The following is a 27,023-nucleotide window of genomic DNA, read 5'->3' on the forward strand; positions in this document are numbered from 1 at the left end:
GCAAATGAAGCAGTACATATATATTCATATATATATTATATACAGACCTGACTTATAAGGAGTCCTTTTGGTCCCTTAACCTAGCATCTGACACATGGGAGCTAGTGCTCTTAAAGCACTCCCATTCATTCCTCTGCTGCATTTGGGTTCCTCCCTTGCCTGTGTTCCCTTGCTCATTCATTTAACCAGAGTACTTCTGTATTCCCACTTCCTTTTTCCCATTCATCCTTCACCTTTGTACCCATCCCTTTTCCATGACATACTTACCCTCTGCTTGCAGTAGGAACAAATTCTATTCCTGGTGAAGAGCTGTATGGAACCAAGTTGGGGGTTCTTTAATTACTCTTAACAATGTCCCACATATGCAGGTTGCTATGACCCCCCACAGTCCTACTGCTAACCTTCAAAGAGCTTTGCTGCAGCCCCACTTTCATCATAGGGTAATCGTGGTTGCTGGAGCCCACACAAGTAAAATTGCTCTGGTCACAACCAGTCCTGATTTTAGCTGGTCACATGAGTGCGTGCCAAAATGATTTTTCACTATTATTCTCTTTGGAAAATGGTGGTGTTAGGGATCAGTACTGCCTCCTGTACACACAGGGTCAGAAGCATGAAAAGCACAGCACACTTCCATTCAGGTGAATTCACTTTCCACGGGGAAGTGCAGAAGCATAGTTCAGCTATATGTTTCAACACGAAAATTATATATATTTTTTTTTAAAAGTAAAGGCTGTTTTAGAATAGCATGAAACTTGGAAACCTCAAACTCCAGCTGCCTCGCTGATTTACTTGTGAGCAACACCCACAGGCATGCAGAGATTCTTCAGTATCTTGACTTGTGATGCTACCTCTTGGGAAATGTAAGTATAAAAAAAAAAAAAGTAAACTTGTATTAAAAAAAATTATCCCCATCTTCTTATTTCAGAATCCAGGTAAAAGGCTATGGACTTCACATACAGACATACAGTAGACTATTTCATCAAAATGAAACTACTGAGTTCGGCACCAGTTTGAGAGTTTTATTAAAACCACAGGTCTCCATTTTGTACAAAACTGAGGAGCTTTCTTTTTTCAAAAGCTTATTAACCACACCAGAAATAATGCAGTGTAAATGGTTTGTTAATAAAAATCTTTCTGTAAGCTATATACAGGATGAATACCACACAACTGTATAAATGTAAAGACTCTTGGCAACTTCAGCAATATATACAAACTACCTTTAAACACATAAATATGGTATTTACAGCTAATAAATAACATTCAAGGCTAAATCATGTGTCCCCATGTAAAAGAATCTTCATTATTTTGAATCCAAGTTCCGTATGTATTTGTATTAGATCCTGTATTAAAGGCATACCTGTTTACACACATTTTATTTCCAGAAAACTTTCACTCTTAATGAGAAAACTGCAACAGAATGTGAAGTCTAGAGGGAATATATCATTGTATTTATTTTTAGAGGCCTCAATAGCAGTGGCTCAATAATCAGCCCCACCCTCAGTGACTCATCCTATCTCTGCCATAGTGAGGAAATCAAATGTAAGCAGTTTTGGAGTTATTAATATTCCAACGTATTGCACTGTTTATAACTTTTATCCCCATATATACTAGCAGCCATGGCTAGGAAGAAAACAACTGTGCACATACATGTATTTCTGTTGGTTTTGTATCAAATATAGGATCTTAGAGGATCACCACCTCCACATTTTGTCTTGCACATGTGGGAAAAGACTGAAAACCAGCACCAATAGCTCACGTTACATTTCTCGAAATGCCTATCTTCAAACCCTTCTGCCTCCCCAGTTTTTTGTTTATTGACTAGAAAACTAAAGGCTATTTTTTTTTTTTTCCAAGCGTAAGATAAATCTTGCATTACTTGAAGAAAGAAAAAGCAAAAAGCCTTCAATACATCTATTTTTGGCAACTCACAGCACGTCCAATTCAAGTGTTTTTCAGAGCATTCATTTTTGTGCATCACAAAATCAGGCTCCTTTAAATGTCACAGCTCCTGCTCCCTGCTGAATTCCACCTCAGATCAGAAAACCAAGCAACTCCTAGGATGTACCATTCTATCACAGCCAAGCAGCAGAAGCTGGTCACTGGAAGTCACAATTCCAGCACAGGGAAGCAGGAGTATATTTGTCACCTGGCAACTGGTTTCAGTTGCACCAAAAACTGGATACAGCTGCCACTCAGCTGAGTGACTGACATTCAGTTTTAAAATGCATTTCTTTGTAGCTTAATTCCATTGCAGTTTCTTAGTGATGGAAGTTAGATGACTCCATTCTTGAGGGATGAAAGCATGAATGAAAAGTTGAATGCCTGCAGAGGACACTGGTATTGCTGTCTTCTCCTATTGCTATTTATTCCAGGATAAGCTGCATGGGATTACATATCTTAATAGATCATAACTATTGCTAAGAAGCATTGGCATCTACACCCAGTAAACCACATTCATAACCACAACCCAGAAGATTCATCCCCATATTGAACCAGTCCCTGACATCTGTTATAGCTTTACACACAAGGGTATTTTTTCTATGAAAAACTACTCACTTGCCAAACACACTTGAAGACAATGAATTCTAGCCTCTGAACTGTCTGAAAATTCAGTTAGCAAGGCCAGGAGAACAACAACAACAAAAAAGAAAGATCTGCAGTTCCAGAAGATTTCTTAAAAAGTAAAAATTAGAAACAAAAAAACACTAAGAAGAGACCAAGTACAGAAGCTTTGTGTCTTTTCAATAAATACTACAAAACTGATAAAGAGGAGTTGACATCAAGAAACTGTCACAAGGCACCAGGATTAAGCAAAATTACTTATTTCTTCCTAACACTCAAGCCTTTGGCAAGTTGTTGCAGAGGTTTCTTTGTTTTTAACTATTCAGATAACATAACTTTATGGTTAGTAACTTTGTATGCTGAGACTTCCTTACAAGAAGCTTCCTAATATAGCTAGATAAAGCAGGCAAAAAAAGCCGGCAGCAGATAAATATTTCTATATATTCAGATCTGAACATCCACTTCAATGATGAACAGATTCCCTCCTCCTCCCCAGTGTGGAAAATCTCATTCTTGCCACTTTTTAAGCAGACTCATGTGCAGAATTTTCTTTAGAGGCTTTCTTGGCACTGTGGAAAGAAAAAAATAAAATACAGATTTGTTAAAGAGAAAGACATGAGGTGCTTATTTCATTTGTCTTATTGAGGCTTAGGTTTTAAAACTACTACTTAGAAGGAGAGTTGTGTGTTTGGGTTTTTCTTGGCCACTGCTGGATTTTACAAGTGTATGACAAAGACACACCTCTCTCAAGGGCTCACCAGGTCATTGCCCTGGAGTGAAGATCCAGACACGTGCTTCAGATCTCAGTCTACAAACGTCCCCGTGAGACCTTTCACTCAAAGCAACTGCACTAAAATAAATATAACCACTTCTTCAGTTCAAACTTCAGTGGATAAAGTCCAAATAAAATTGGCCTCAAAGTTGAAAGTTTAATCTAGGTCAGAAAAGTTACTAATAAAAAAAGAAAAATGCACTTGCATGTATCTGCTTTGCTCTGTACCAGCCTTCAGATCTGTAACTGGCTTGTGAGATGAAAGGGCTCAATACTGACTGAGTGCAGATGCCTGGACATCCCTGTATTAGTGGTGAATCTCAGACATCTTCAGATATAGGAAAGCTTTCCTCTATTTTAGTACTTGGTCCATAAATCCCCTTTGGCTGCTGTGAGAGCGTGAGAGATAGTGACTTGCACTTGCTTTGCAGATGTGCTAACAGCCGCACAAGGAAATGGTCAGTAGAGAATGACAGTTGGGGATTTTAAGCTGCCCAAGGTTGCCTCAGGTTAGATTGAGCTGGGATGCTTCTGAATTTTTTAGATGAGTGCAGAAATCGGCCATATCTTGAAAGTTGTATGAAATCCTCCCACAGCCTTAAGATAATAATGCTCACTCTTACCCTCCCCTCTTCCTGCTGACAGGCTGCTCAAGGCACTTCACAAATATTGCTGCCTCTTCTCCTTTACCAAGACGTGAGCTGCCATCTCGAGAACAGAATACCACCCTGTGAAAGAAACACTGGACATTCAGATCATCCTATTTTAATTGTAGAAACACTACACCAAACAGCAGCATTCACACTACTGTGTGGGTACTACTACTTTACCAGCCTGTGAGAATCACTGGCAGAAAACTGTTAGAAAAGAATTCTCAAAGAATCCCTATGCAAGAAAAACTGGAAAAACACATCAGACACAGACTTCAAACCACAGTCTAAGTTTCATTAGTCTTCTCATAAAAATCTTTAGGCTAAGAGACCAGAGGCTCTACTACAACCTTCTGTATCTTCTTTATTTACTACAATCATATGACTTTTTTTCCAGGTTAATGATCTTGGAAGAAAGCCTTGCTCCCTTCAATATTTGCACAGAGTCGGTTGCCAATTCCAGCAAACCTAAGCAGTTGCTTTTCCATTTATCAGTACTTTCCCAACCCTTATATTTGTTCAGTTCTGATAACTGCTTTTTGATAAAGGGACAGCCTTGTTTATTTAAAGGAGTAACATACTATTCATGACGCTACACAGGATATGCAAATTCTCTGTTCCAGATATATTTTTTGTGAACAGATCTCACATCTAATGAATCTAAATACTTCAAAAGATTCAGGTGAAAGCAGTATTGAAAAAACTAAGTGCTGTTTTAGCATTCGTGTATTAGCAACATCCTGTAATATTTATGCATTTAAGCTCCCACCCAGCCACTCAGCTAACCCCAACTCCCAAGAAAACCCAACTTATTATCTCCCAAGCAAATGCACTTTTTAGAAACCTTTCCGAAATCTCCATCTTTGCTGTACAAACATCCAGCAAATGAAAGGAGGAAAGGAACTGCAAACACGATCAGAGCTGCTCGCTCATGGAGATCCTCTCTTGCATATTGTAAGCAATCTGAGGCAAGTGAGCAGAGGGATGCAAATGAATCCTGTGGGAGTGAAATTACAGACTGCAGATCCTAGTGGAAGAAAACAGCTGAATCTGACTGAAATAAATGCAGATTTGCAGCTGCATGAGTCTTGACTATCAGTTCTGCACTCATTTGTAACTGTTTTCCATGTTTTGTCCCACCTTGTGAGATACCAGGATTAAGGAAACACTGGCAAGTACAATTCAAGGCAAGCAAAGCAAGTTACTTTTTCTGAGTTTCGCCTGACTTCACTCTGACTCTCTGGATGGTGAATGCAAATGGAGTCCACCAGTCTGACCAGCTGAAGAAGGTATCTTTCTCCCACTGCAGCTTTAGCATAAGCAGGTCACCAATGTCCACTTCTGTGTAGATCAGGAAGGAGAAGGTCTTGTTGGAAGAGATTTCAGGCCTGTAAGGAATCAGAGAAAAGAAAAAAAAATTATTGCAGAAGTCTTAAGAGCCAGAAAGGCCAAAAGTCTTAAGTAATCTACCCTAAAAATTAGAAGGATAGTAGTTTTCTTATCTAAAGGACAGAAAACTTGAAGAGAAAACAAAACCAAGGCCTCTTGTACTTCAGAGGGGGAGAAAGAAAACTGTCGGCCATAATTCTACTGGATGGAACAAGATAAAGACACCTGATGGTTTTGCAGAAACAAACTTGGAAAAGTTTCTGCTGGAAGCTAGAAAAAATCCTGGGGCAGATAATCATGCAAGAGATATATTCTCCATTGCTGGTGTTTCTCAGGCATTTGTTAGACAAGCACCAGCCAGGAACAGTTTTGGTAAAGCATTTCCTTGTTGAGAAAACACACTTTGGTGCTTCCCAACCCCATCCCCTTCCAGCCCACATACAGAGTGTCTGATTTATGCTTCTTAGCAGAGCTTTGGAAACATGTCTCCCTCAGCTTCCACCTTGACAACATCTAACAATTAATTCTAGGTCATAGTCTAGTTTGGAAGGAGCTTTAACGCAGGTGAACATTACAAAGATTCAGAAAGGGAGATGGGGAAAAAAAATCCACACTACAAAAATTCTTACTGGTCTGACCTATTGCTGACTTTCTCACATCCGTGTTTCAGATCTCTTATAAGGAATGGTGTCTACAGAGCTTAGATCCTTACTTTTTTTTCCAATAGATAAATAATGCATCTACTTGATTAAAAACAACAACAGATTCTGGGACCCTGTAAGATGAGCTTCTGGATCTGGAGCTAGAACCCTGAGTACTTCAGCAGAGGCTTTTAACTGATTTAAGCTGGACTAAGCAGTGCATAGTTGTTTTTTTGTAGCTACTCACAGTGTGAAAGCAATGTTCTCACTCTCATCTAGAGTGCCATACAGAGAGATCAGGAATGGCTGGTCTACCTTGGTCACACTGGTCTTTCCAAAGAAATGTATCTTGACCTGATAATGGAAGACTGGAAGAAGAACACAAAAGAAGAGGCCATTATGGAAAAAAAAACTCTCAAGCTCCAAAAGTGACAAATACACAAAAAGCCCTGCACATAACCTATGATGGCATACATAAGTATCATTAAACCAAGCCCTGTGGGCATTCAGGACAGTGCACAATATTTGCAACCCTTTACATGAAGCAAAAGAGCTATGTCCTCCTAATACAGGAGCTTTGGTGAAGAGAATTCAGCTTTCTGACACCACAGATTAAGACTGAAAGGCCAACAAAACATTGCTGTTGCAGCTATTCTAAAACAGCGTTCTAAAACATATTCTAAAACAGGAACGTCCTTGTGATTGCTGCTTCATCACAAAATGCACACAGCAATAAACATAGCACATGGCACAGTCAAAGCTACAGAGAAAATAAAGAGAAAGTAAAAAAAAAAAAAAAAACAACAACTCCAATTTGCAGTTATTTTCCTAGCTGAAAGCCATCCAGTTCTTTCTGCAATGTCCATTGCAGGCCTACCACGGTGGCAATGGAAGACAGGAACTGCTGTGAGATTTTAACATGGGAGTGGCGCTCGTCTGGCAAAAACAGTATGAGAATCTGACAAGTCTGATGGCTGCACATCTTTAAAGAAATTACTCATCAGGCTGATCTCTTCTGATTATTTTCCCAGCAGCAGGAAAAACTCAACTGGATGAAAATAGTGAAAAATTCAGAAGATTCAGTTGTTCCAAACTGAGTCACTGTCTGGGGTGCAGAATAAATTTTCCTTTCATTCTGTCACTTAGAAGTTTCTTCCAGAACATTCTTCATGTTGTATTCATGTACCACCACATCTTGAATAAAATGACATTATTTTCTAATCCTGAACTTTAGCTTGCAGATAAGCTAAATGCAGACAAGCTTGATCTCTGCTCACTGTAGGCATCAATGCAGCAATACTACCCAGTTGCAGCATGATTCAATGTGCACAGTGGTTATAAGGTAATAGTTGGACTTCATTATCTTAGTGATCTTTACCAATCTTAAAGAGTTTATGCACCCACCCTGGTTCACAGCTGAACAAAAGCAGCAGCAGTGCTTACCAGTAAGCCACAGAACCTACCTTTGTAGGGCATCTGAGCGCGGGTCTTCAAGTACATTTTGGTGTTTCTCTTTGTTCTCACTCTATTGACTTTATAACCCAAGTTGTTGCAACGGTTCTTCCGGCAGCTTAGGCAGAGGCCCTTCTCAAAGGCTTCTTTTGTGTTGCAGCGGTAGGCCATGCTGGGCTTCTCTTCATAGAGGAGTGAGTCAATAAAGAGATGAATGGATCGCTCATGAGAGCACTTCACCAGCTGATCCACATCTTCAAAGAAAAAAATATATAGAATATGTACGCATACACAGAAACCTGTAAGCAGTGACATAAACAAGCAAGAAACACTAACTGGGCTTTATACCAAAAGTTTTGAAAGCACTTAAAGGAGCAAACCTCAGTCATCCAAAGCAGAGACGTGGATACAGATCTCCCTTCAGATGTTATACTATTTGTTTCAGAGCAGCCTCACCTGAAAAGCCTTTTTCAGCAATCAGGCGGAGAGCTTCTCCCAAGTTGCAGCCTGGCTGGAAACCTCCACCATTAGGGTAGATATCGATGTGTCCAACGGGTTTCTGAATCCCAATGCTGCGGTCTGGAGAGCCTCGAGTGTAGGTGTGCAGAACATCCACAAAGTCAGCATCATCCGGGGAAAGGCGGATAGGGGCATCAGCATACTCGAAGGTGGGACCAGCAGGATCCAGACCTTTATTGCAAACCACAAAGAATAACTGAGATGATCATCTGTCAATACACTGGCAATGACAGAAAATGCTAAACTTAGGTACTATGTTGCACTGGACTACTCATATGGCATCACTGAAGACATTACAGTCGAGTCATTTAAGTAACACTGTGTAGGCAGGAGAACTAAATACACTACCTCTATGTGCTGTCACTATTTCAAACATAAGGTATATGTAAAAACATATAAAGAAGCACAGATATCTTCTCCACAGTAGTGTTTCCAGTGGACAGAGAAACGCTAGTAAATATTTTCCTTGGTGTTTTCTCCTCTTGTCGAGAAACAAAGAAACTGTTAATTTCTATTTGAAGTATGGAAAGCGTCTTGCTGCTCTCTCCTAGAGAAACTGGGAAACGTAAATGAGAGCTTCACTGTCCACACGCCTAAGGAGAGTGACATTCTAACATAAAAGTGTCAGTAATCTGCAGCTTGACATAAGAAAAAAAACACAACCAGATCCATTCTGCCAGTGAGCAAGAGCTCCCATTCATAACGCATGCACTAACAGCTTTTGTTACGGTGCCATCTCTGGCATCCAGACAAACTACTTAAGAGATGGCTGATAGACCTGTCCCCACAATACATATTTCCTGCACCCAGCTCTGCCCACCCAGATCAGATGAACATACTGTGAGTTGCCTCCCACTGCTGTGAACGCTTCAGGGACTACATTCCATCATTTCCTCTGCTTAAAGGCAATGTTGTTTCCCAGGAAAAAGTCCATCCTGGACACCAAAGGACAATTGTGAGGGTCACTGGTGTTTGAGTGATTTGGCAACCTCAGTGAAACAAAAAAAGCAGGAGGCTGAGAGGAAGGAAGGGTAGAGGAAATAATGCTCTGGCCACCTGATGTACTCCACTGCCTCTTGGGAATCAGTCCTTCCAAAAGCTACTGCTACCTAGGCCATCCTGCAGCACCCCCATGGATCTGAGATGACAGTGGGTCTTGTTGAAAAGGCCTTTGATGCTAGGAAGAAGGGAGCTAGGCTCTGCCCTGAATGTGGCCCTGAAGCTATCTTGGCAATGAAGAAATCAGATGAGTGATTTTCTTAGCCTCATTTGCTGACATTGGCACTTCCTTTCTCACTGAGATTAGTGCTGAGGCAATGAAGAGCTCAACTCTCCAGGCACTGGGCTGTAAACCAAACAGTCATACCACAGCACACTACCTTATCTAATATACTATTCAGCCTCCAAAATTATGAAAATGACTCAAACCAGATATCTAAGTAATGCATGTGAGCAGATCAAGCATAGGTGTACTTCCTTTCCCTTCCAAAAACTCTTCCCAATGTTATTTTCAAGATAAGTTGTAACACATGGTGCAAATTATTTTTCACTAACCCACAGCAGATTTCTTCAGAACATTTATCCAGTCTCCCCTTGAACTTACACAGACCTCTTGCATGTACAACTTCCCTCAACAATAAGCTCTGCAGGTACTACAACCACTGCAGGTGGATTGACCTCCTGCTCTTCCTGAACAGGATCCTAGCATCTGCAAAGGATGACCATCTGGATGAAGACAACTACCTGAAGTTCTGCAGCTGCAAGAGAAATCTTCCTCAGTACGCGCATTTGGCAAGCTACAATCCCATTCCCCCAGGCTAGTTTCTTCATGGCTGATAAATCCACCTACTTACTCATTGCTTGCACATAAGCAGAGCAAGGCTTCTCACTCACTGCTACCCTGTGTTGATCTTTTACTAATCTTTTCCATCTCTGCTACAAAAATATCAGATTCTGATTCAATGTAGAATGAACACATAGCCTAAGTACACCCACCAAGCAACAATTACTGTGGCAATATTTCAGTATAAAGGGAAGACTTTCCACTCTACGACCACAGGTTTTCTTACCAGTAATTCTGTTCACCTTCTTCTTGGTTAGACTCCCAGCAATCCCAGCAGCATGAGCACCCAGACTGTACCCCAGCAAGTGGACATTATTGAGAGGGTAATTGAATTTCTCCTGCAGAAGAGAGCTTCATTTAAAATCTGATATCAAACAGGATAGCATCAGATGACAAAGAAAAGTATTTTATACAAACCGTGATTTCTCTTTGGGTCACAAATAACAAAAAAACACTAAATATAGTTGACATAACCTTGCTTTATATAAGCTTGCTTGAATCTACTGCCTTAAGGCAAAAAAAATATCTACATAGAGAAAAATGCAGAATTACGGACAGAATCTAAGGCTCTGTATTATAGAAAATGTTTTTAGCCATCCTTTCTCCCCAGCTTTTGGATCACCTAAGTATTTCCCAAAAGCAAGTCACATTTTTAACAGTTTGCCAAGTGGTGGCTGCTATATAATATGTAGGAACCTGTCTTTCATAGCTACCTCTCATAGAGCCTTCAGAAATTTTCTGTGGACCCACAGGACTCCACAGACCACAAGGTGAATAAATCTCTGGGCTGTAATACAAAAGGCCTCCTTGTCAAAGGGACAGCCTTAGATTAAAGCTGGGATTTTACCAGCCCAGCCGAACACAGTCTGCCACAGCTTAACTCAGTCTATGCAAAAGGAGACAATTAACTCTTTATGTCTGCTGCATCAGTGGCATGAAGATTAAACTGTTGCATTGTTGTTGTGTCCCCTGGAAGATTACATGTGAGACACACATGACTACATGCCTTACCTCCATCCAGTCAATAAACATAGCAACATCCTTTCCCACCAGCTTCGTGTAAGCAGCAGACACTGGGTAGTGCTGCTGAGCTCGAACCAGCCAGTCCACAACTATAACATTTGAATCAGGTTCCCTCTTGTACAGAGCATCCACCAGCTTTGGGACCCAGCTTTCATACATTCCTGTCACCTGTTAAGTTATGATGATTTAAGAGACAAAAAAGGGAGACCTTGATATTACGTATGGCACAGAGACACCAAAGCATCTAATAGAGTATCAGGGGCGCAACCAAATGCCCCCCTTTTCTTCTTACCGTCCACCCATGGATCACCACAAAGGTTTTACTGGTCTGGTTGAAATTGCACTGTGCCAAGCTATCCATCTGCCCAGGAACCAGGTAGCAGACATCCTCATCAGGCTCTGCAGGTGTTCTTAAAGAAAACTTGCTCTCAATCCCTTCAAAATTCATCTCAGCTTCTGCTGGACAAGATCATAGTAAATACAGAGCAGTGGTTTAGAAGTCTTAGGACAAACAGAAGTCACAGTCTCCAAAGCTGGAGAGAGATTAGGAACAGACAAGAAATGGAACATGCTGTTTTAATTTCCCTCAGCAGCCACGTAGAAGGGAAAACAAAGGGTGAAAAACTGCTCATCCTCCAAAACCACTGCTAAAGCAGTGAGAATCTGCCCAGCTGTCCAACAAACATAAGTTCCTTTTAGGAGTCACAGTACATGAAGGAGAGCAGCAAGTTTCTCACCATATTATCATATGTTTTGATAGCATATCTTCTAACTTCATCACAATGGCTTTACCATGGCTTCTTTTAGGACACAGTAGTCACAGCTCACTAAAAATATGAGCTGCAAAGTCCAAATCTTATAAAACGCAGCTATTTTACCAGCAAAGGATCAATAGTAGGCATCAGATGTGCTAAGGAAACTAAACCAAGAAGGCAGAAGCCTGCATTTTGGAAGCAGTTTTTTTGTTTTGTTTTTAAAGATTATCTGATGAACAACACTTGAGGGGAAAAAGAAAAAAGAAAAAAAGTCTTCCTTTGCCTGAAACTATTTTGAGTCCATTTGGAGGGAGAAAAAAAAAAATCATGTACTGGCAGTAAGAAAACATATGGTGGTCTCAAAGGATCACATCTCAGAATTTCCTCCAGCTTCTACACCAATATATAAAAAATAAAAATAATTAAAGAAAATTAAAAAAAGTTATAGTTTTGTTCCTGTCAAGGAAGAAAAGTGACCTTAAGTTACCTGCTCGCTTCTTCCTCCGTCTGGGAGGAAAGGTAAACGAATCCTCCTTTTAGGTCTGATTCAACATCTACACACCTCTATAGCCAGCTGACCCTGTCATTAACTGTGGGCTTAAAACCCAGTGCTTTCCTGAAACCAGGCCAAACTCTGGCAACTTGCTTTTAGCAAATATTGATGGCCTGTTTTCCAAGTGCAGCTGAACTCAGGCCAGCTCCATCCTTCTCAGCGCTGTTCCCTGGCATCGTGACCACAAAGCTCTCACAAACTCCTACGCACCCACGCACACACACACAAATGGTTCCAAGTCACCACGAAAGGTTAGGCATGCCAAAACTCTTCTTTTGCCCACTGAAGAAAAGGCTTTTCCTAAATCTGGTGCATCTCTTTGTCTCCATAAAATTGTGCCTCAACATGTAGAAAAACTGATCACTGTTTCTAAAACTTGTTTTCTGGTCTTCTCATTCAAGCAGGGCATGCAGACTCCTGCCTGACCTCACTCAGCCCTTGGGCAGCTGTACAAAGACTGTGCGGATCCTGCTGTCCTTGGAAGGCCACAGAAGTCAAGGTCTAACCAAGCTCTGCAGCACAAGGTGCACAGACAGCACACTGGCTAGTAGCAAATGCTAACGTACAAGCCTTGGAGGGACTGCAGTCACCTGCAACCAACTGCTATTAAGCTGCCTGCGTTCCTGCACACTTGATGAAAGCAAAGCGTGCACAAAGAAGCTAGCAGGAGCTGCTCACTGAACAGAGGCAGAGCTCAGCTTTACGTTTGACCTTGGCTGTGCTAGGCTGGCCAGCTAATCCCACATAATTACACTGTGGGCCCCCTTCCTCCTCAAGAAAGGATGCGGCTCAGGAGAAACATTTTTCTCCTAGTATGCAGAATGATTCATATAGTGGTGAAGATAAGACTTACCTAAGCCATAGGAAACAAGCTATCTACCAAGTTAAATGCTGGTTTTCTCAGCAGCTGATCACTTCTAGTTGTTTCTGCAGACTCAAAACTTCATTTTCTCACAACAAAGAGATCGTAAATAATAAAAAAAAAAGATGTGAAGACTGATTGGTTAAATATCAGCTATAATTTTTCACTTAGCAGCAAACCAGTAAATCCTTGAAAGACCAGGAACAGCTTCCAAATCTAAGGCAACGAGGCAAGGACTTTCAATTATGTGTCTTCCTGTTGCACACAGGAAGGCAAACAACAATAGTCCACCTGCTCTCTAGTTAATAGTGCTTCCCTTCATATTTGGAAATCATTTCCTTTCTGAATTAAACATATCTGATAATCAAACAAAACCCAAATTAAATCCAAATCCCATTGTGTAGTGCGTTCTCAATTACAAACATATGCCAGAATCTGCACTTAGGTTCAGAATGCATCTTTTCTAGAAATAAGCTTCTGTGAAAACAAATTTGCAACACAACATGTACCTCACCTCGCTATGTTGTGGGAGGATTTAGAAAGTCAGAAATTACTGCAGCATCCATTCTGCTCAGAAGAAATATAATGGTGTGCAGCATTCACACATGTTCAAATCCAGGCAGCAAGATACCATCTGGATGAGGCAAGTGCATGTTGTTGAGATTGTTACTGACTTCTCAGTGACACACTAATCAGAAGCCATCCTCAAAAGCTGCCCAAGTTTGGCACTGCAAATTCTGTTTGGGTGTCAGAACAAGATCACTCTGTTCCTCATTCTGTGCTGCACACATTGCAGCACTGCCTCATTTCCCACCTGTGGTGTATTAAATTTTGGAAATACAGTACAGAGGCATGTACATAATAACAGATACACACTTACAGTGCATACTGACCTCAATAAATACTGAAATAATTTAAAATCATGGCTACAAAGCAGATTATTCTGGGAAGCAAGCATTTGCTATTTCAATTTTTGTACTTCAACGTACAACTCACTCATATTAAAAGACTAAGAACTGAACTGTCATACATGGACTTTTGTCACCGACCTTGCTTTAAATCAACAAGAAAAAGAAGTCTCTTTAATCACATCCTATTTGAGTTGGTCAAATATTGTGACAGTGGGTCTCATTTCTGCAGTCTTACACAAAGCCAAACAAATGCAAAGACAGACAACGCACACATACCACAGATTTGTTAATGATGTGTTTCAACTTGAGTTAGTTAAATCAAGGAAAATCCAAAATGGAGAGCCTTCAGCATTTTTCTGACAGGTGGACAGGAATTTAATTGAATTTGCATCTAAGTTTTACATAATGTAGATGGTAGAAGTTAGATGAAGAAATCTATGTGTATTCTTACTGAGATACTGAAGTCATTTTGGGATGAGACTGCAACTCTATTTCTAGAAGAGGCATCGATGAGGAACAGAGCTGGAGGTTAAAATTAGTAGATGAAACAAATCTATGCTTTTGCTAGAAATCACACTTTCTCAGGCTTAGTTCAGCAGGGGTATAAAGGCAAGTGCTGTGTCGCAAGAGCTTCCAGGTGCACAGTGACAAAAACAAGCCCCCATTACGAAATGAAGCTTTCAGGTCACCTTACTGACCGTAAGCTCACAGCAGAGCCCAGAAAGGGTTATTTACCTCTTAAGGGAACTGGAAAGGAAGCAAAATTAAGAATTAAGCCACCAGTTTAAGAGTGAAGCTGGCTTCACTTACAGCAGTGCTGCCAAACTCCATTTTAACATACTCCAATACTTAAGATGCCATCCATCTTAAAATTCTCCTTACAAAAATCTGTTTTCATCTTGTAAAAAAGCTGCTGTCTACATAAAGGTATAAAGGATATTTTAGAACTCAGAAGTGCAGAAAAACAGCTAGTAACTAGAAGTCAGTAATCTCATTTTTCTGCTTAAACCTCATTTCACTGACTTGGCTTTGCAATTTGTCAAATTCCGTTCAGCCCATGAATCCTGTCAACTCTGAAAACATCCCACAGTCTTAAATATTCTGACTCAATATAAACACAGGTTTACTCACTAATAACAGATCCAAATTCAAATTTCCTTCACGAGAAGCCAACGACAGCCTGGCAATTGTTTTAAACAAAGGAAACCATCAACGGTCTGATGGGTGAAAACAGTGAATTTTGAAGAAATGATGGCATCTGGAAGATGAATCAAAAACTCAAACAGCCAGCATCAGGTGCAGGATGCCAAATACAGTAATACTACATGTGGAAGAATCAGTGCAACTCCAATACAGCTTAAACAGGAATCTTTGGTAAACAATATCCTGGCATTACATACACAGAAACTGGAATACTATTAGCTAGGTGCAAAGATCATCAGAAGTTATACTGCTAGCCTGTGCAAACACAAGTCCACACACACAGAGGCAAACATCTGCACATAACATTAAACATTTACATAACCTGTTGGAGTTAAACAGATTAACTCATCCTCCCACTGATAACCAGCATTAGGACAAAACATCCACCAGTTACACTGAACTCCTAAGTGAGCTCTGAGGCAAACCGATGGTCAGCTGTAATTAAGAGGCTATACAACAGGAAGCACGATTGCTTCACCAAATCTACACTATAAACTGCAAGCAGACTACCGCACTGTTATATGACAAAACCTTTCCCTTCAGTAAGGTTACAGTTTAACCTTACTGTGAAAGAAGTTCCAGCTTTCCAGATAGCAGAGCCCTGAGGTTAAGTTCCCCGCTCACTTCCCAGAGGAAGAACACCTCTGGACAACACAGAGCAGGTGCCACACGTGGCCCAGCCCTGCAGCTTGGCAGGGTGAGGGCATGCTGCGGCTGCTGTACTGTGCACATGGGTGCTACAGCTCACTGAAGAGCTCCCTACCGAATGGATGCTTACTCAGCTGCAGCTGGGAGGCTTGTAACTCAATCCAGCAGCAAAGATCCTGCCATCCATCAGCTCCTCTGGGATATCTGGAATTAGCCCAAGACAATAAAACACAATCACTGCCAGACTATACAGTAATATAGAGGAAAGAATGCATGAGAAAGCCACAGCACAAAGAGGTTCCAGTGAACTTCCTCAGCAGTTCGATTGCTCATGGTACACCCACAGCATCCTCAGCCCTAAGCCATCTCAGAAGGGCATTTCTTCCGCAGAGGACACGCCACAGCTGCCCTGGCAGCTCTTCCCCAAACATGGCTACAGCAAAAGCCAACAGCTCATATCACACAACAGCATTAAAAAATGGTGTAATCCCTGACTCCTGATTTACACTGGTAAAAATAGAGATCAGCACGTGCCCTGAGCAATGTATTATCTTTTCCTGGAACACCAATGTTATCTTCACCTACAGTATCTTTTTCCATGTTGTTTACTAAATACTCTAGATTCCTGACAGGCTGCATCATGTATTTTCCATGGTTCCTAAGCATCTTTTTACCATGGTGTTGAAGACAGCGTCAGGCTCGAGGCTTACACAATTTTAGGACAACCACACAACCTGTTTTCATATATCACAGAATCACAGAATCACAGAATGACCTGGGTTGGAGGGGACCTCAAGGATCATGTAGTTCCAACCCCCCTGCCTAGCAGGGCCACCAAACATACACCTTTACTAGATCAGGTTGCCCAGAGCCTCGTCCAACCTGGTCTTGAACACCTCCAAGGACGGGGCATCCACAACATCCCTGGGCAGCCTGTTCCAGGACCTAACCACCCTCCTAGTAAAAAAACTTCCCCCTAACATCCAACCTAAATCTTCCCTCTTTTAACTTAAAACCATTTCCCCGTGTCCTGCTATTATCAGCCCTTATGAAGAGTTTACTCCCCTCCTGGGAGTAAGTTCCCTTCAGATATTGAAAGGCTGCAATGAGGTCGCCCCGCAACCTTCTCTTCTCCAGGCTGAACAAACCCAACTCCCTCAGCCTGTCCTCATAGGGGAGGTGCTCCAGCCCCCTGATCATCTTCGTGGCCCTCCTCTGGACCCTTTCCAAAATCTCCATGTCTTTTTTGTACTGAGGGCTCCACACCTGAACACAGTACTCCAGATGGGGCCTCACAAGAGCAGAGTAGAGAGGGACAATCACCTCCCTATCCCTGCTGACCACCCCTCTCCTGATGGAGCCCAGGATCCCATTTGCTTTCCGGGCTGCCAGAGCGCACTGCTGGCTCATGTTAAGTTTCTCATCTATCAGGACCCCTAGGTCTTTCTCTGCCGAGCTGCTCTCAAGGACAACTCCCCCCAGCCTGTACAGGTGCCTGGGGCTCTTCCGGCCCAAGTGCAAAACCTTGCACTTTGCCTTATTGAACCTCATTAGGTTCACCCGAGCCCAGCTTTCAAGCCTGTCAAGGTCCCTCTGAATGGCCTCCATTCCCTCCACCGTATCGACTGCACCACTCAGCTTGGTGTCATCAGCAAACTTGCTGAGGGTGCACTCCATTCCCTCATCGATGTCATTAATAAAGATGTTAAAGAGCACCGGTCCCAAGACAGACCCTTGAGGGACACCGCTCGTTACCGGCCTCCACCTGGACATAGAGCCATTGACCACCACCCTCTGTCTGCGGCCTTTCAACCAATTGCTTATCCATCTAGTTGTCCACCCGTCAAATCCACTTCCCTCCAGTTTGGAGATGAGGATGTGATGGGGGACCATGTCAAAGGCCTTGCTCAGGTCCAGGTAAATGACATCAGTTGCCTTCCCTTCGTCCACCAATGCCGTCACTCCATCATAGAAGGCCACAAGATTAGTTAAGCATGACCTTCCCCTGTTGAAGCCATGCTGGCTATCTAGGATCACGTGCTCGTTCTTTATGTGATCAAGCATATTGTCCAGGAGGATCTGTTCCATAATCTTCCCAGGCACGGAGGTGAGACTCACCGGCCTGTAGTTACCCGGGTCCTCCCTGCTCCCCTTCTTGTAAATGGGAGTGACGTGACCCTTCCTCCAATCGTCCGGGACCTCACCTGACAGCCACGACTTCTCAAATATGATGGAGAGCGGCTCAGCAACCACCTCAGCCAGCTCCTTCAGGACCCTGGGATGCACGCCATCTGGCCCCATAGACTTATACTCATTCAGTCTAAGGAGGCACTCTCGGACTTGCTCAACCCTTACAGTGGGGAGGGATTTACCTCCTTGGTCCCCACATAGAGGTATGGGGTATATAGTTTGTTCCTAAGGAGAAATAATGCAATTGTTAAGTGTATGACAAATCAGTTCCTAGAGGGGTGAAAGCCTGCTCTGGGAAGAGTTATTTTAACATATGACACTTTGGTACCGTGATGAAAACCACTTTTGATGCCTTTGATGGCACAAGACTGGATTCAAAGTGAGAATAGATTCCTTTGGCTGTGCCATAGCACCCCATCCTCTTTCTTGTGAGCAGTTCCCTTCAGTTTCCTCATACACTGTGGAGATAAAGGCATCTGCAGTGAAAAAGCAACAGCTTACATACTACACTTAAGCTTCACCCAGCAGTTTTGGGAAATTTTTAAGTATGTGGATTATTAAAGGATGCACTTGTCTGTCACACAACGTCTAAGGTAGTAATACCATGACACAGCACCACTAACATAAAATTGAAGAGTTGTAGTATAACGAAATCAGACTCATTGCTTGCTATACTTGCAATCATGTTGTGCATTAACCAGAGAGTATTAGGAAACACCCAATAGCCAACAGGCACACGTGTGCTACTTTCTCTGTTCTGCACAGAGCCTACACAAAAATGTAGATATTATAGGTGTGTGTCAATACAGCTTGGAGACATCCGCTCCTCTGATAACATTTTTTCCTAATGGATTTTGTTACGTTAATGGCACTAACTGCTGCCCAAATGCATCATTATGACATTGATGACATTCAGCCTTGTCTTACACACCACAGACTGGGAGCCCGGGCAAGCCGGGACTGAAGACAGGGCTCGAGATGCCAACCGTGATGCTACGGCTGGGCCCGCCTGCCTCTAGCAAAGGACTCTTAGGACACCTCGCTCTGGGTTAAAAAAAAAAAGAAAACAAACAAAAAAAAAAAACAAAAAAAGAACAAAAAAACACAAGCAGATCCCAAACGCCCGAACCGCGAAGCCTCTCCAGTACTTCCCTAACGGGATGCGAGTCCCCCCGTTCCTTCTCCAACCCCACCCCACTAACCAGCAGGACTGAGAGCTGCAGCCCCGCAGGACTCTCCTCACCACCCACGCCCCAGAGCATCCGAGGAGCCGAGGGAGCCCCACACGCCCCTGCTGCTCTCCACCGTGCCCCGCCCCGCGCACGCTCCGGCTCCGCCGGGGACCGCCCCGCCCCGCGCCGCACCGCCACTCACCGGGATCTGAGCCGGCGGCCGCGCGCACGCAGAAGCAGAGCACGGCCAGCAGCGCCGTTTTCCCCATCCCGCGTCTTCGCTCCATGCGCTGTGCCGCGGCGGAAAAGTTTCAGTGTGAGGGGTTAGCAAACAAACAACAGCAACAACAAAAAAATATATATACAAGTTCTAAAACTTTACACGACTGTAATGTAAGGAAAAATAAAAAAATAAAAACAAAAAAAAAAAAAAAAAGAAGAACCGAGTCGCTCCGGGACAAACCCGCAGCAACGGCGCCCTCTAAAACCTGTAAGCAAACCACCCCGACTACTACTGTTAGCACTGCTGCCGCCGCCGCTGCTCCCTCCTGGCCCCTTAAGTCCCCGCCAATATGCAAATATGCAAATGAGCCCCCACGCCCATTGGCGCGCGCCGCGAGGCGTGGCCACCGCTGGCCCGGGCACAGGCGGCGGGGAGGGGGAGGGTCGGGCCGCTCCCGCGGGGCCCCGCGACCCTCACGCCCTCGGGCACTGCTGGGAGCCGTGAGCTCCGCCAGCGTGTGCGGCTCTCTCCCCGGCTCTGAGCCTGCGGACTGGGCGCGCTTCCCCAGCTCTTTGCCTCCTGGCCCGCCTGCAAGGCTTTCCCCTGTGTTCGCCGTCCTGGCTCCCCGAGCCTCGAATGCTAGATCCTCTCTTTCCTGTGCTGTTGTACCAAGAAGCAACTGGTGTTCAGCTCGCTGCTTGCGAAGCACCTTTTGCTGCTCGCATGAAAAGCCTTTGCCAATACTTTGTCTTGCCAGCAACCAAGGGGGTCCAAGCTGGGAGTGCAAGTTGCTAGAGGTTGCCATGTGTACTCTGGAGAAATGCAGACTTGCCTTTCCTAGTTTTTCAGCTCTCTGTGCCCCTCTGCCAGCAGTTTGCCATCTGTCACCTTTTGCTGCTGCCACAGGGTGAAGGATCAGTTATGTAAGGAAATGTAACAGAGAAATATTAAATTAATAACTAGCCTTGCTTTTATTTTGCATCATGTTGTCGAATGCTTGGCTTCATGAAGTGTTCTTGGTGTAGGGAAGGAGGACTCCTTGGTTTTGGCAGCATGGAGCAAACACCATGCATTTCAAAGGCAGTGGCTTCTCAGAGTGGAAATTAAAACACATCTGGTCCCCATGGGCACAGCTGTTCAATAGGAGGTGGCTCAGGCAGAGCAGCACTGGGTCACCTCTGCAAAGTGCCAATCTGATAAAAGACCAATAAGATCCTAGTACAAGTATGCATCTCAGGTTGGGTATGAGGAAAGACAATTCTGAAAGAGTGCTGAAGCAACGGTACAGGCTGCCCATGGAGGTGATAAAGTCGCTGTCCGTGAAGGTGTTCAAGAACCAGGTGGATGTGGCACTGAGGGATGAGGTTAGTGGGCATGGTGGGGATTTAGTGGTCTTAGAGGTCATTTCCAGCCTTAATGATTATATGATTCTGTGATGTCAGCTTTTTATATCCAAAAGGCAGAATTTAATGAAGGTGCAACTGAGACTGAGACTTTTTTCCAGCCAAGATGAGGTGGGTGCAGGATATAGAGCAGCACAAGAGGCAGGGGCTGGGAACCAGAGGCAGGTGACAAGCAGTGAGGGGCTAGGGGTGAGGAGAGGGACCAGAGGACGGGCATGTGGGCAGGAGAAGCACAGTGTGTACTCACTGCTTTGAGTAAGTGTTGAACATATCCTCTGGCTGGTGGTTGCAACTCTCTCATCAAAACAATGGCAAGAATTTTCTCATGTCTTCTTTTCTGGTTTTTTTTTTTTTTTTTCTTTCCAACTGTGGTCTAAACAATGCATTTGCTATTGATTTAGTTTAGTTGAAGCTCTATAGTGTAATTTCCCCCCTACAAGTCAACCTGGCTCCATCCAGATTCAGACATCCTTCCTAGAAAATTCCACTCCCTGCAGCCAACATTTAGCAAATGAAGAGAACAATGTAAAATAAGGCTCCATAACACAGACTGTCAGGCCACCATAGTCACAGGTGATACTTCCAAGCCAGTGGAGCAAAACAGGGCATGAAGGCGGTCCCCCATATCCTTCACAGCTATGCCAATGGCTACCACAGAAAAATAGTGTTTTAGAACACAGTGGTGAGAAGACAACTGGTACAGTATTAGTGGCAAGTGTGATGAGGTAGAACAGGGCCCTGGCAATGCCTGGCAGGCCAGCCCAGGGGTAATGCTGGCCCCCACAGCCTCTGCTAATCTGCAGGCTGTAGTCAGAATTTCAGTTAATTCCCAGTTCAGACAGTGGATTCTATCAATAGCCAAGGGCTGGCAGCAGATCTGCAGGCTTCTTGGAGTAATATCTAATTTGTTACACTGGAAATGCCTGTTCGCATAATTTTTTTGTTCCATCTCATGGCCATGCTTCATTTTAAGACATAATCTGAAAGAGTTATGCAAAGTCTCCATCTAAAAAAAAAAAAAAAGAAAAGAAAAAAAATTGCAAACAAAACATTAAAAGCAAATTTTGATGTGATGAAAGAGAATAGGCAGAGTGGGAGGGGAGCAAATCAGTTTTCTCAGATCTTGAACGAGTTGCCTAAGTCTGTTGTAAAACAGCTGCAAAATATTCTGAAATAATGGGCCTTCGTAAGGGCAGGACATGCCTGCCCGCCATGCAGTTGCACTGCTCTGACATAACACTTCTCCCAGCATTTATAAGGCACTCATTCCTTGCAGATGATCATGGTCAGACTGTGAAGGAACTTCATGGCATCAACGAAGCGTGCTTCAGTGCAGCCATCAGCTGGATTTGAGTTTTGCTTCCTCTGTAAAATACATAATCCTATAGAGGAAGCAAAACTCAATCTGTGAATCAGAGCCTGGTGTATCGTACTTGGGGATGCTGAAGTAAGTGGAAGGTAACAGAGCTGAAACATTATTTCCAATAGGGGTGGGTGGGAAGTGTGGAGGCAGGGAGATGGGAGTTGCATAACTGGGCTGGTGCTTGCACCCACAGACCATGTGCAAGGTTAGAGTTAGACCAAGCCCACATGTGTCTGCTATGCAGTGTGAGAAGGCTGGGCTGTGTGGTGCATCTGGGTTAGACCTCAAGCAAATTCACTGTGTCACACAGCAGCAAGCAAGGGGAGAATCAACCCCAGCACTTATTTCCACTCCACCATACCTGAGAGGGCCTGAAACACAAGGCAAAAACCCACGTGTGAGAGAGAGAGCTAACACCATGACTGTGATCGTTGCTGTGCTGTTGTAGGTCTCTTCATACAGGTGATTAGATAGCTCAGGACAGGAGGTCTTCCAACAAGTATTATTTTCCTAGAAGCAAGCAAAAGCCTTGTTCTGCTTTCCTCTTTGTGAGGAGATGTGAGTAGGCAAGAGATCTCTGTTTTCACCCTATGAATATTTAAGTTTTCCTTCTGTGGAAGAGGAAAAAGGAAATTAAATTCAAAAAGAGTGATTTTCCATGTGATTTATCCTCTAGTAAGTTCATCAACAAGGAATCCTTCCCTCCTGCTTAAAGTTTGTTCAAAGATAGCAAAAGAGGTATTTCTGAAGGGAGGTCCTTGTGAAAACCAGCCATCTTATAATAAAAACATGGCTTGGGGGTAAGAAATGGTTTTCTCCAGCCTGTGAGCAACTGCTCCCTCAGTCTTCAGTGCCGAGAAGGAAAATGCTAAGAACTTTTTGTGTTCTTCACTCCCTTGCCCTTTCTAGGGCTGTGTTATGGCTTGCTCCTCCCTTCCCATGTAGCCTTATCTTGTGGACAAGGTCCTGGCTCACTGATTAGTGGAAGGTTTCATTCTTCTTTGCCTCACTCTCTGATTTTCTGTTCAGTTCAGAACTTTTCAGTTCAGAACGCAGGCTGTCCACATGCTCTCACAGAGAGCCCTGGGCTCCGACACAGCTTGTGTGGTGGGCCTGTGCCACTATTTTCTCAACTACACTTTATTTAATTATCACACTGCAGGCAGTGCCTGCCAAAGCCAGCATGCTGTCTGGCCAGACACATCTTTCAAAATGCAGTGCCAAGGGAGAGACATTCCCGCAGCCTGTTTGGCGTGGCAGGCAGGGGAGGACAGGCCTGCTTCACATCCATTGGCCGCAGGCTGGGCCCCTCACTGCCCCTCACACAGCTCCCAGCCCTGCCTGTAGTAGGGTAAAGATGACGTTGTCTGAAACTTCTGCAAGATTACGCAAATGTGTGAGGGCAGGGGGGAGAAGGAGAAGGGAGAGCTCGTGTCTGAGTGGCAGTGCTCTGTCCCTGCAACACTTGGGCATGGCAGGGCAGGGGCAAGGCCCACATCCTACCAGTGAGGTGCCTGGTGGGCAGCCTCCAGCCTCCCCTGTTCCTTTTACACCAATTGCTAAGCCCGTTCTCTAATCATGGGAACAGAACCCTCTGCTTGGGCCCCAGCCTGGCAGTCTGCATCCTGCTTGCCTCGGGGACAGCGAGGAGGCTGAGGCAGAATGCGTGTTGAAGCCAGCGTGGGAAAGCGTGCGTGTTGTTTCCATCTCAAGAAATGTACCAGGGAAGAGAAGCCACTTCTCTGGCCTCTGGGCTCCCCAGCGAGGAATAGGATAATCGCTCACTTTCTGCTTCCCCTTTACTTTGCTCTGCAGCGCTGACAGATGGTGTGTGGTGCAGCCAAGACTGGATTCCAGCTTGTATCTCCTCCGGTCGCTTGCGACTTACTCAGAACAGATTCCTCCTTGGGTTGACATTTCCATCTCATCCCAAAGGGGATTTGTTTTTAATTTTCGTTTAAAGTTTAGGCTGAGCTAGCATTGCTGCTCTGGGCTTTCGCAACTGCTGTGTAAAAACTCCCTCCTGGCCTAGTGCTGCTGATGTGGACATCTAACCCAAGCGCTCATGGAAAGAGGGCTGTGCTCCCCCAGGACAGGTCGGCACGCCTGCAGTCAAGGCAGGCTCATGGTGCACCACAAGGGACTGTTGAGGGATCTTGTAACGATTTTGTGCTCCTGAATTTCATATGCCTCAGTTCCATGCCCAAAATTACAGTTTATTCCTCTTCACATGCACATGTGGGCACATCCACGTGCATGTGTGCCCTCCCCATTTTTCTCTTCCTGCCGGGTTTGTACATAGCTAGCTTGATGTAGATTTAGGACTCTGATATTGGTTCCCAGTTCCTGTGTTCAGTATAAGATAGGCAACTAGAATATGCCAAAGAAAGGGGGGAAGTTAATTTGAGAACATCCCAAAGATTGAAGTGCAGGGCAACTGAGGCAAGAAGCTGAGTATCTCTCTCTCCAGATCCTGTTCAGTGATTCAGAGTCACAGAATCACAGAAGCACAGAAATGTAGAGGCTGGAAGGGGCCTCTGAGAGATGACTGAGTCCAGCTCCTCTGTCAAAGCATACTCCATAGACCAGGTTGCACAGGTAGGTGTCCAGGCAGGTCCTGAATGTCTCCAGAGAAGGAGACTCCAGAACCTCCTTGGCCGGCCTGTTCCAGTGCTCCATCTCCCTCGCTGTGAAGAAGTTCTTACGCACATTTGTGTGGAATTGACCTGCTGTCCACACTCTTTTTAATGCACCCCAAGGTCCCATTTGCATCTTGGCCACCAGGGCACACTGCTGGCTCATGAGCAACCTGTTGTCCTCCAGGATACCCAGGTCCCTCTCTGCAGAGCTCCCAGCCTCTACTGATACATGCAGTTATTCCTCCCTAGGTGCAAGACTCTACACTTGCTCTTGTTAAACCTCATTTGGTTCTTCTTTTCTCAGCTCTCCAGGCTGTCCAGGTCTCACTGAATGGCAGCACAGCCTTCTGATGTGTCAGCCATTCCTTCCCAGCTTCATATCATCAGCAAAGGTCCCCTCATCAAGATCATTGATGAAGATGTTGAACACAACCGGACCCAGCACCAAGCCCTGGGGAACAGTACTAAATACAGGTCTCCAACCAGACTCTGCGCTGCCAAACACAACACTCTGAGCTCGACCAGTCAGCCAGTTCTCAATCCACTTCTCTGTCCACTCATCTATTCCACAAGATTTAGCTCAGTGAAGTTTCAACAAGTCTGCATATGCACTGTAAAATTTCTTTGTCTGGTCTATCCTATTTGTCACATGTTAAAAAACAATAGATTCATAGAATTGTTATTTACGTCTACTTTATTCATGTAACTTTGCTGTCCTCACAAGCATTCTGACACTATGTAGGAACATGTACTGCTATGGTCCCAATCCCAGAGGCAAAACTTTCCTGACAAAAGTAAGACATGGCAAACAGAAGAGGATATAAACAAGCCAGAGGAGGAGGAGAGAGAAAGAGCAAGGGCTGTGGCGACAATATCCCACCACCCTTTCAACAACACTGATCACCATGTGAACTATGAGAGGGACTGGAGAAATGGCAGACCTGCTTCTGTTGTAGAGGCCTTCAGAGACTGTAAACTATCTCTCCAAGTTGGAAAGAGATATTTTCCTTTCACCGAGAGCCACTGAGGGAAGTACCTCATCTTTCCATCAGGGCATTGTATGAGGCCAGCACTGTCATGTGCTCAAGGCAGCCACTAATGCAGGGGACCTTTTGCCTTATTTTAAAGCCCTAAAGTGCTCAGTCTGGCATTTTTAATGCAAAAGTCACACGCATGTCACTGAAGACAGAGAGGAAGTATGTTCTAGCTCCCACTGGAGTCAAGGGGCACCTGCTCTGCATGAGGGCAGCCCCTGAAACAGAAAAGACAGTCAGATCTCATCAAGGTAGTACAGATCTTTTCACTAGGCACTCACACACTGCAGATGAAAGTTCAGTTTTTTTAAAGTGTCCAACACCATCTTCCTCCTGAGTCATTCCTACTCTGCCCAGTGCATCCTTGAAGCTGTAGGAGACAGCAGTGAGACTCCCATTGTTGCTGCTGGGAAACTGCTGTTGGTGACACCACATCTGGAGTCACCAGTTGTCCTCTGTAGCTGCTGAGACCTTGTATCAAGGCTCTACAGAGAGCAGGAAGCCAAGGACAATGTTCAAAGTGGCCTGCTCCAATGCTCTGTGTAGAGCAGAAGGAGACATAGAGCCCAGACCTCCTTTGGCAGGGAAGGCATGGCACAGTCCTAAGTGGGTAAAGCTGGAGGGACGCTGAAGAGGTAATGGAAAGCAGGAAAATTGTTTGCTCTTTATCTCCTTTGGGTGCCACTGGTTTCAGGCTCCACTGGAGCCTTTATCTCCTCCCCATTCATACCACCCAATGTTTCCATGAGGTCCTTGGGGGAATTTTCGGTTTTATGTCTAACGGTGAAGAGAACCATCTTCTGTGTTTGTGTACAAGTTTGCAGTTGTGTGGCTGGAATGATGCCAATAAAAAAAAAAGGCTATTCTTATAAACCTTCCTGTTTACTTAGTATAACAGCTACCTCAGTAAATGTTCCTGTGTTTAAAGTTATAAAGAGGCCATTCAAAGAGCCAATAAAAGGCTTAGAAATCTCTAAGGATCAGACTCCAGGCATGAATTAGGTAATAGTGGTATTAGCATAGCCTGTTTCTCCAGACAGCTGATAGCATTGTAACTAACCAAACTATGACATAAATTTGCCAGAGGAAACAGGCAAAATAGCTCTGTGGGTTGTTTCAAATTACTTATCCTGCGGGAATCCTAAGAATCCCAGTTAAATAGTTAGGGACATGTGAATTTCGTTTCCAATACTTCTGATGCCATGAGAACTTTGGG

General features: G+C 44.0%; 1 protein-coding gene across 2 annotated transcripts; it reads right to left on the bottom strand.

Moving 5' to 3' along the window:
• Nucleotides 1-1,005: 1,005 nt before the first annotated feature.
• Nucleotides 1,006-19,690, bottom strand: LPL (lipoprotein lipase). Of its 2 annotated transcripts, none has more exons than XM_031607739.2 (10): nucleotides 19,348-19,690; nucleotides 11,144-11,310; nucleotides 10,840-11,019; nucleotides 10,055-10,166; nucleotides 7,923-8,156; nucleotides 7,478-7,720; nucleotides 6,262-6,382; nucleotides 5,190-5,372; nucleotides 3,958-4,062; nucleotides 1,006-3,131 (listed from the first exon to the last, which is right to left on the bottom strand). In XM_031607739.2, the coding sequence occupies exons 1-10, from the start codon at nucleotides 19,430-19,432 to the stop codon at nucleotides 3,086-3,088; spliced, it is 1,476 nt and encodes a 491-aa protein (XP_031463599.1). In that variant the 5' UTR covers nucleotides 19,433-19,690; the 3' UTR covers nucleotides 1,006-3,085. The 2 variants fall into 2 exon arrangements, with proteins under 2 accessions (XP_031463599.1, XP_031463600.1); XM_031607740.2 differs by having other exon boundaries at nucleotides 11,144-11,307; nucleotides 19,348-19,687.
• Nucleotides 19,691-27,023: the final 7,333 nt, after the last annotated feature.

This window comes from Phasianus colchicus, chromosome Z, assembly GCF_987193195.1.
Source record: "Phasianus colchicus chromosome Z, bPhaCol1.hap1.1, whole genome shotgun sequence".
Lineage (NCBI taxonomy): Eukaryota > Metazoa > Chordata > Aves > Galliformes > Phasianidae > Phasianus > Phasianus colchicus.

Coding starts and splice junctions, on each gene's coding strand:
- LPL (XM_031607739.2), bottom strand. CDS start 19,432: ATGGAGCGAAGACGCGGGATGGGGAAAACGGCGCTGCTGGCCGTGCTC. Junction 6,383..7,477: donor CGCTCAGATGCCCTACAAAG/GTAGGTTCTGTG, acceptor TTCTTCTTCCAG/TCTTCCATTATCAGGTCAAG. Junction 4,063..5,189: donor TCAGGCGAAACTCAGAAAAA/GTAACTTGCTTT, acceptor TTTCTTTCACAG/GGTGGTATTCTGTTCTCGAG.